This window comes from Quercus suber, unplaced genomic scaffold (genome assembly GCF_002906115.3).
Source record: "Quercus suber isolate HL8 unplaced genomic scaffold, Cork oak 2.0 scaffold_87, whole genome shotgun sequence".
NCBI lineage: Eukaryota > Viridiplantae > Streptophyta > Magnoliopsida > Fagales > Fagaceae > Quercus > Quercus suber.
In genome coordinates this window covers 95,441-105,834 of record NW_027069552.1, presented here as the reverse complement: position 1 = coordinate 105,834, position 10,394 = coordinate 95,441, and the positions used below count along the sequence as shown (strand labels likewise).

At 36.5% G+C, this 10,394-nt stretch overlaps 1 protein-coding gene across 1 annotated transcript; it reads right to left on the bottom strand.

The window, feature by feature from the left end:
• Positions 1–1,026: 1,026 nt before the first annotated feature.
• On the bottom strand, positions 1,027–9,514 carry LOC112031091 (uncharacterized). The gene is given in 12 exon segments (XM_024063770.2): positions 1,027–1,530; positions 2,482–2,574; positions 2,682–2,787; positions 2,971–3,058; positions 3,140–3,236; positions 4,325–4,408; positions 4,515–4,602; positions 8,210–8,303; positions 8,391–8,499; positions 8,589–8,909; positions 9,133–9,218; positions 9,221–9,514. Coding segments are annotated over 12 exon segments (1,719 nt in total). The 5' UTR covers positions 9,366–9,514; the 3' UTR covers positions 1,027–1,122.
• Between the last annotated feature and the right edge of the window lie 880 nt (positions 9,515–10,394).

The following is a 10,394-nucleotide window of genomic DNA, read 5'->3' as shown; positions in this document are numbered from 1 at the left end:
TAGCCGTCCATTGAGGGAGAGCAGTAACAATTCAGCACCTAAATATTCAGATCTTTTGAGGATGGGACTTGTAGATGCTATTGAAGGCGTTCAGTTTTCTCACATGTCTATGATTCCCTCTTGTGATTACACTCCATTTCCAAGGAACTGGATCCCCAATCATGAGAAGGTGTTGCTTGAGTATATTAGACTGCAAGACCCAAAATATTTCTGTGACTTGCACAGATCAATAAGGCGACAAGGTTTAAGCTTGCCCCAAGATGAGATATCTGACATTGTGTGGGACAATGAAACACTCAGGATTTAGAACAGTCTGTCCAATGATAAAAACAAAACAAACAATGATCAGGGAAGGTGGATGGGGGTACTGTGAATGAATTTTGCTATGGAATTAGAGAGGTAAATTCAAATATTTTGAAACCGAATTTGGAGAAGAGGATGACACACACATGAGACAGAGGGAGATGTGAAAAAATTTGGATTTTGTTTTAATTGATTTTGAGGAAGGGTGTTTTAGTCTTTTAACTTTGTTCTACCTAAGCGAGGAGCATGTGCTTGTCACGTGTAGCAAGATTATGTTAAATATAATAGCAAAAATAATACCGAGATGCAAAGTGTGATAATTGTAATAGTTTATGGTGAAAAGTGTTCAGTTAAATAGTTTAAGGTGCAAAGTGTAATTTATTGTATAATTTAGAGTGGTAAAGTGTAATTTTCAAGATAAAAAAAATTTGAAAAATTGAAATATTTTTTAAGAGATTAGTGAATCTTAACAGTGTGTCAAGGTGTTTGGTGCTAAGAATGTTTTACCTCCTTCAGTGAGGAAGGCATTGGCAAATGACTCATGTTTTCCCTCAGAAATGGGTTCTATAGTCTTTTTCATATGGGCACACGTGCCCACGAGGGAGGACATTTGTAAGAAGGTTAAGGAGAAAGCTATCCCAGCAAGCCTCGTTTCCCTCAGCTTAGTATCGCCATGCTTTTTGTTGAGAAAAAAAATATGAACGAAAAGGAAAAACAAAGGCATCAAAAACATCGGCAATCATGTAAGAACAGAGGCCAATTGGGTATTGCGGGAACAACATATAGCCGTGAAACACCAAGACACTTCCTCGTGTTATCTTACAGATGTACAGACTTGTAACTAGTGGCACCAGTTTTGCCTGGCACTGGCGGTATCTCCTTTGAACTATTACCTACAGGAATTTCTGGGTTGCTTGATTGGCTTTCAGAATTTGATGGTCTCACCCAAATCTTTACATACCCTTCCCGACATGCAGTGAGAATAGATTCCTCAGTAAAAATTAAGCCAGATAAGGGTTCTGAATGAACACGGTGGGCAACTAATGGGGAGAGCTTTGGCACATCTCGCATGCTTGGAGCAGGTTGTAGAGTGCCCGCTGGGCAAATGCTGTCCCAATGAGATGATTGGCTTCCGGTGCTGAATGTGGGGGACCCACCAGGTGGACAACGGCGAAGCGGTACTACGATCTCATCCATTGATAAATCCCACAAAAGCAACTGTGTGTCCTGTAAACATATCACCAAGTTGCAGATTTAGAAAATAGCACATACATTTCGATAGAAGCAGCAAGGCAGGACACAAATGAATACTAGAAATCACTTCCATGATAATAGGAATGCACGACAAAAATCAGGTAAAAGGTAAAACGTTGTGCATAAAATCTTTTAATAATGTATAGTAGTAGAAATGTAACCATGTCAGGGCACATGAAGTTGGATTATTATGAAATGAAAAACCACACGATCTTGATTTTTACTACTACTTGATTTAAAAAGTAATAGTGGAAAATTGAAGACCTTTATCAACATTTAGGCAATAACTCTGGACATGGTTCCTAACAAAGCAAGGCCCAGCTTCTTACCATCAAGTTTCCAATGCACCTACCATAAGTCCTAATTTTTCCAACAGCCTTACACATAATACAACCTATTTATGCTATTTGTCCAAGCAGATACTTGTCCAATCGTTTTTCATTTGAAAAGTTTAAACTCATCATCATAACCACAAGGCACCTGGCACTTCTGACCTTTTTTATCTGAAACAATTACTCCAGCATGTAAATGAATTTGTAATCTTCACAACCATTGTTGAAATTCAATGATACAATTACCAAAAAATAAAGATGGCAGTCAATTCATGGAATGAACCATGCAATAACAACAACAACAAGACCTGGATAGGAGAACACCACCAGGAAGCTTTTACATGTGAAGATAATGGACATACCAATTCCTTAAAAGTAAGTTACCTACTATTTCTATATTAAAGTAAATAAAGGGGTCTTTACTTCAGTTAAAGATACCCATCATTGTATATTTGCAGCAAATAACACCTTTAAACAGATAATAAATGCAGTAACACTTGTTCTTTTATTTCTTTCTTTTTATTTTTCCCTTCTGGTTTTTTGTGTTTTTGTTTGGAAAAGAAGGGGGGAAGGGTGTGAGAGTACAAATTACCTGACCAACAGAACCAAACCGGTACATGACACTTTCTTCTGTGCCATCTGATGTTGGTGATGACCAATACGAGTCAAAAGCCACTCCACTGACCTGCAAGCCATCCTCTTTAAAATGTTTACGATGGCAATATATATGCAACTCATATCAAAACTTATCAAATCTTGGTTTAAATAGTTAACAATTTAGCAAAACTTTACCCATGAGTTGTGCCCTTCACCCCATGCAACTACCTTCCGATCTTCCATACTCCAAACTGTAACTAGATCATCTTCACCACCTGTCAGGATGTATTTTCCATCCATACTGAGAAACAGGAAGAAGCAGAGTAATTAATTAATTTTTTTTTAAAGGATTAGTAATAAGGAAACACCTTTTTTTTGATAAGTAATAATAAGGAAACACTTGGTGGTGTGTAATTAGAAGAACCTGAAAATATATAAATGAGGAAACATTGACTAAGCAATAATCTCATACATATCAAATTACCTCCAGGCACAACATAGAAGAGCACCATAATAACTTTTTCCACCACATATTAGTTGTTCTTTTTGGTAGTCAAATACCCGTAGATATCCTACATTAAAGTGCTCAATATCAGTACCTTTATAATAAGTGATACTTGTAAAATCACAAGAATAGTGGATCAAGAGAATACCATCTCTACCAACAGTTGCCAAATATGCACCATCAGTAGAGAAAGCAATGCCATTGATTGAACTTTGGCAGATATGCCATCTAGCAATTGGATTACTCTGCAAAAAAAAAACGTGAAATTAGAAGTGGATTACTCTGCAAACAAACCATTAAATTAGAAGTGGATTACTCAGCTAATAAAAAAATTGAAGATGAAATAGATAAAGAAACCATGAGGAGAAGAGGAGGGAAACAACAAAAGCAGATAGGTTTAGGTTTGTATCTTCTATAAACTTTAGAAAATAACCAAAAGAAAAAGGTTTTATAATTATTAGTTGAGTTGTATGCAGACAATTTGTGATGTTTAAAACATCACAAATTGTTGACATTAAGTTACAGACAATTAATGAAGCTTTAAACATCACAAATTGTTGACATTAAGTTACAGACAATTAATGAAGCTTTAAACATCACAAATTGTTGACATTAAGTTGTCCCCGTGTCCCCCACTTTAAATAGTTAAACATAATTGATTATGTTTTAATTAGGATAATGTAAAATTATTTGCATAGGCTTGGAATATGTTATGACCACTCAACTGTCCAACAGCTTGACATATCACACAGACAAAACCACATTGCTGGTTAAAACCTAAAACTGCTTTTCAATTTGCCACGGTTATGAGCAATTGATGCAGGGGCATCTCAGATTGTGATGTCAGCATAATTGAAAAGCTTGTTAGTTGATTGTTAGTAGTTGAAATCCATTAGTGCACATGTGCTGAGTTGGACAGTAAGTTGATGTAACTACAATAACAGATTCTGTTATCAATTAGTTACTTTCTGTTACAGCTAGTTCAACCTCTAGGCTTAGCAGTATAAATTCTATGAACTATTGTAATTGAATGACTAGTTAGTAAATGAATTCAAAGCCTTTTACTATTGTTTCAGAGACTTGTTCTCTGTGCAGAGGTGTGTCCACCTGTGAGCTACTCTAAGCAGCTCTCATTTCTTCGTATTTCTTAGTATACCCTATTTGTGTATTTTGCTGCATTAGTAATTGTATAAGAACAACCTGCATAAATCATTATTTTATCTGGTAATCTTGAAAGCCACACTGGATTTGACGTAGCCAATTTTTGAATTGCAATGAACTGCTTGAATACAAAAAGGGGTCAGGATGCGATAAGAATATCAAATAAAACTACCTTACTGGACCTTGCATGTGCCACAGAAAACTGATTTTGATCCTTTACAACTGGAAATGTAGTATCACCGGTACCATCCTTACTCTAGAATAAAAATGGAAGTTACACTTGATTTAGCTTGTGCAATAGAGCAGAAAATAACAGTAAAGGCAGGCCAAGAATAGGCACATTGAATAAAGTTGAGGCTTGCCTTTTCATACACATACAAGTTTCCATCAGCATGAGCAACAACAAAAGCGCCATCAGCTTTGGGAACCCATGCAACACTGGTACATCGACTGTTACAAACAACTAGTCAGTTTGCACATTCAGACTAGTAATTACATCACACATGCACACATCTCATCATTAAATTAAATAAAAATGGCACAACTTGCAACACAAAAAGTATTTGCTCCAAAATTTGTCAACACACCCCCCCCCTCCCCCAACCCCCTCTTTTTTTTCTTTCCCTTTTCTCTTTTTCATTTTGTATAGTCTAGAAAAACCAATGTACATCTAACCTAATACCCATTCATGGTAGGACCCAAATTTACAATGAATGACATAAATTATCTCAAAATGTACCACTTTAACCCACACGAAAACTTCATGAAAATTCAAAGAATGATTCAACTAAAATAATATCTACTACTTTTTATACAATTACAACCTAGAGAATGTAGAATATCTGCAGGACTTCACTTTTTTCTTCTAAAATTCCAACTTTGATGACTATCAAAACCATCATGCGTAGACAGAGTGCTGTAAATACATTGATCAAACTTTATGAGTTATGTTGTCTTGGTCAACCATCTTTTGTCAAGGTTGATGACCTTGATGATACATCCAATACATTAATATTTTCAGAATTTGTACTTGTCCCAAAAGCTTTAAATGATAGAAAATGATTGACCAACATTATTCTAACACTCCACATATGTAGGCCAACATTTCCTTTCAATAAGCAGGTCCTAACATGTAGAATTTTTTACCTTTAAATGGAAGGTAGAGTAAAGACAGGATTCGAACTCAAAACTGCCTGAGCTGATACCATAATAAATTACCACATATCCTAAAAGCTTAAGTTGAAAGGAAAGAATGAATTTAATAATTAAATCATTATTCTAACGAGTCGATTGATATGAGAGTCTCCTGGTTCCAAGACTTCTAATGATTCCATTACTTTGGGTGGTTATTCTGTCTTCTTTATAGAGAATTTTAAACCTTTCTTAATAAAGGCATGTGGCTGAATCAACTCCATTGAGGATAAGCAGGTATTAATAGTTATTTAGTTGAAACTCTTTGAGGATGGTAATTCTCTGTCAGAATGAGACAGATTCCTTTACCCACACTATTTATTGGGAACACCAGATGGTAACACATTCAACTTTGCCTAAAGGAGAAGACACTATTGCTGAAGAAGAGAAAAAAGTATTGAAATGAGGTTCAAAAAATGACATGGGTTCTCCAGAAGTCACCCCAAAATCAGGTTAATGACAGAATGTTTTCAATTAAATTTCAGAACTATAATTAAAGTGTAGCTAATGTCACAATCTTACCTTCATCCTAATGAATCACCATTGTTTCAAGCCTTTTCACTCCGTGCACCATGAAGGCTTGATGAATAGCATATGCATTAAGCATCTGCACTCTCTAATTCTTCTCTCGGGTTGAACTTTCTCTTCATCAAGTAGTGACTCTCCAACATGCTGTATTAATTCTACTACACATGGTCTAAGTCGTATTTAAGTTCACATTTTTGTTGGCAACTGTATTTCTTTTTTAACACTGGGTTCAAGTTATACTTGATGTCCCTTCATCACCAACATCTTAAATACCAACATTCTATCATATGTGGGAAGCAGTCTTTTCATTGTTATGTCATCCTGTTGGAAGGAAAGATCCATTAACTTGATCCTCACAACAGGTCTTGGATGGCTTCCATTATTTGAGGAGGCTCCATGACTGACTGGGATTTAGAACATGAAACCATGCAACATGCTAACATGATTCAGGTAGATATCACTCTTGATAGTGTTGGGGGTAGATGTATCTCTCTAAGTTTTTCTTTCATTTCTTCCTATTCAGCTATGGTAGGCTTATCCCTTCCAAAGCAAAGGTTATCAATATCGTACCAATAATCCTAATCTCTACCTATGAGTGTCATTTTGGCAAACCTAAACTTCTTGTCATCTAACAAACATGTTTGTTCAACGAATTGTTCAACCTCAAGTATCAATTGGCGAAAATCCATGAGTCTTGAAAAATATCAAATGTAAATGTCCCCAATAAAATCACCACTAGAATAATAAGTTTAACAAATAATTGTAACAAGAACCTAAGTTGGGCTAGTTATGACTTATGACCTGGTCTTGACTTGAATTACATTTCTGTGCTGGCTAGATCTATAACTAATGACTAGGCTTCAGAAGTGATTTGTGTGTCCTGACTTCCAAGCAAGGCAAATGGGCTTCAAACTTGCACAAACAAACTCTAATGAAGACAACAATTCCCACTTGCTTTCTTTTGTAATTGAGTTGGTCATGACCAGCCTAGTACCTAGTCAATTTTTTAAATCTATTCTTGTTATGAGCTCATGAACCAATTTGCTACAATTCAGAGATAGTTAGCACCCTTAAACAGCATGTTCGAGGACCAGCTAAAAAGGTGCTCGATCCCAGTTTCTATGAAGTTGAGACATATTGAGCAGCAATATGGCCTAAGCAACGAAGATGAGGCGCATCTCTGATGAACTTCTAGTGGAGGCACGATGCACAAAGACCATGCAAGACTACAACACACATTGCTATGACAAAATCTTAAGTTGGTTTACGGAAAGTGATGAGAGCCACGGTGGATCTGCTAGCCAAGGTATGAGCTTTAATCAACATCATTGCAAGAGAATTGAGTGACTTTGATGGTGATTGAGAATTACTATGGAAATGCTTTCACAGATAAAGAAATTTAAAAGAACAATATACTTTGTAATGGGGATCTCGGCGATCTAGTGTGGATGAGGTTGTGGGCACCTAGCATCTGTGGACACGGGTTTGATCCATATGGGTTGGATTTGACACAGGTTTACGGGTACAAAGTTTTCGAAAGAGTTGAAATTGGCGAAGATGGACGCTGGTAGGGTTTTTTTTTTTTTTTGTGATGGGGCTTCAATGGCTCAATCTTGCAAAGATAGGAGTGATGGGCTTCATAAGAGAGGTGGTGGGTTTCAAGGTTTTCTTGGAGGCAGCGGTGCCAACTTTGGTACTGGTGAATATCTTGTGGGTTAACTAAATATGGTTCAAACAGGCTATGAACTTGTGAGGTAAGTGCTTTCACTTTAATTTGAGTCATCAGGGGGTTTAGTTTCTGGTTTTGGGGTGGCTAAAGGGGATCCAATATGTTCTGATGCCAAATTGATGCATTGACATGTGGGGTAAGAAAAATAGAAATAATAGGTAATAGGGAATGGGACACAAAACACTAAGCTACACCACCAGAGAGTGCTTGGAATCACCTCCAAGTTGTAGAGAAATACTAACCAGAAAATTCTTTTTCAAAATACAATGCTTCAAACAATTGATGAAGATTCTTTGTAATAAGCTTCAGGAATTACATCAATAAGAAAAGTCTTAATGAAGCCACAATTACATCCCATAAAAACCTCAACTACAATAAGTCCAAATACAAAAACAAAATATGAAAACCTAAAAAAAGAAAAAAAGAAAAAAAGAAAAATTCTATCAACAATTTATTCTGGTTGCAGTCCCAAAAACAAAGGGAGACCAAAACAAAGTTGTTTACCCTATATAGAGCATGAATTTTAACATGGGCATGCTGTGAGTATGGGAAAGTATAACAAATAGTGAATGAGAAAAAGAACCAAAATAAAAATGAAACTCGTCTTGCCTGTTTGTGACCGAACCTTCCTTGTTATAGTGTTGGGCACCAACAAGCTTCTTCCCAACATCTTGTAATTGTTGTCTCAGAGACACTGAGTAAACTACAATAACATACACAATGAACAAGTCAAAACAATTTCTTCCTATAAGAACCCCCATAAATCATATCATACAAAAAAAGCATCTACCATCTCCCGAGTTCAATCCTATAAGCAAGTCATGTCCATCCTTCGCTTCAGGATCAAATGAGTGGCAGATAGGATTTGACGTGCTAAAATGTAACGATTTAATAGGATCCTGCGTAAAAAAATGAAATATCATCAACATCATTTATAAACAAAGACGCAAATATCTCCAAGGACGACACCCCAAGGACACGAAATTACCTTATCGTGTGTATTGAGGTCGCTGACAAATAAACTATCCCCAACATTGAATATCAGATATGTCCCTTTACCATCATAATTCGAATTAAGCAGAGAATGAGTACCATTAGACCCTGCCAATGAACTACTTCTACTAGTTCCATTAGCGGCTTTACTCGTGCCATTCCCTCCTACAAAACTAAGGGCGCGACTGCCATTCCCACCCCCTACCCCTAACAGCCTTGCAGCAGCATTTCTAACTACTCCACCACTCGTACTCGCACCCGAGCTCGACGCTGATCCAGCTTGTGTAGGCTTTTCCTTGAGATGCGCTAGTGTTATCTGGAAAATCACATCCCCCCCCCCCCGCCCCCCCAAAAAAAAAAAGTCAATTCTTCTAAAAAATTTGAAAAATTCAAGATTTGCATAGTATGATTTCCCACAATTTTGAAAATCAGCAATTTGCGATTCGAGAAACACATCAATCGAGTCTAATACAACTAATTGCACTCAAACTAGGTTAAAGAGATTATCAAATTTGGAGAAAGAAAAGAAGGAACCCTACCTGAGAAACTGATTTGCCATGGGAATAAGGAAGAATACCAGGAGGGTGAGTCTTCTCGGAATGGAGCTTGTACCTTCCTTCTGGGTTTTGAAGTACGTCTTCAACCCTTGCTGCTGCTGCTGCGTCGATTGCCCATTCGCTGAAGCTGAAGAAGGAGACAACGACGTCGTCGTGGGAGACGCTGACGTCATCACTCCGTTACCGTAGCCATTGTTTCCGTTATTGTGAATCATCGTTCGTTCGTTCCTTCCTCGCCAAATTCGCTCTATTTTTCCGTTTTTTCTCTTTCTCTAAAATCTTTCGCTCTCTGACATTTTTTCTAGTTTCTCTCTCTAAAATCTTTTTTCCAGTTGGTTTTGGATTTCATTGTTTTGCTTAGTTTCTGTTTTAGAAAGTAATGCCTGGATCAAGAGCGCGGATCGTGTACATCGCGTAGGAGAGGGTGGTGTGTGGTCAACGCCACGCACGCGTTACTTGTTGTATACGTGGACCAATCAGGGATTGAAAAACAGGTGAAATTACTTGTCAACTATTTCGCTTAAAAAGAAATTGTTAAGTCAGTTTAAGATAATTTTTTTTAAATAAAAACTAATTTCCTTGTTAAACTGACTTAACAAAACTTAAATACGTAAAAGTCTTTTAATAGAATGATCAAAACTTCCTTCAAATGGTTTATTAACAAATGCCTTTAACATTCGTTAATATTTTTTTTTTTTTTTTACAGAAGACAAGTAATATAATCTACTGTAAGAACCATGTAATTTCTCAAAAAACAAAAAATTAGCATGAAAATTGGATTATTTTTGGATACATTTACAGATTGTTTATCACTTTGATATTAACTCGTCACATTTTCTCGACCGCGAACAGTTTGCCACATGAATATGAACATGAACAGATGTCGTATTTTACTGGGTCTTAGGATTTGGTAGTTTATTTATTTATTTATTTATGTAGTAGGGCGAAATGGTTGAAGTCTTTGGATTCTTGCGGGCCGCACGATGAGTGGACCTTGTTTTGTCTTTGACACTCAGCGTAGTTATCTTCGATGTGCTAAGAAAAAGTCTAATTCCAGAATATTGACTCTCTAATTATTAACAATTATTTCAATCCTCTAGAGACTTATTATTTGGTACCTAACATTCCGTTTAGGTTTAGGAGTTAACTAAGGAATGAATACATTCAGCAGTATCTACAACAACATTACCATTATTCCATTAATGTTAGCTGCTCTATAAAAAGAAAAAAGATAAGTAACAGTC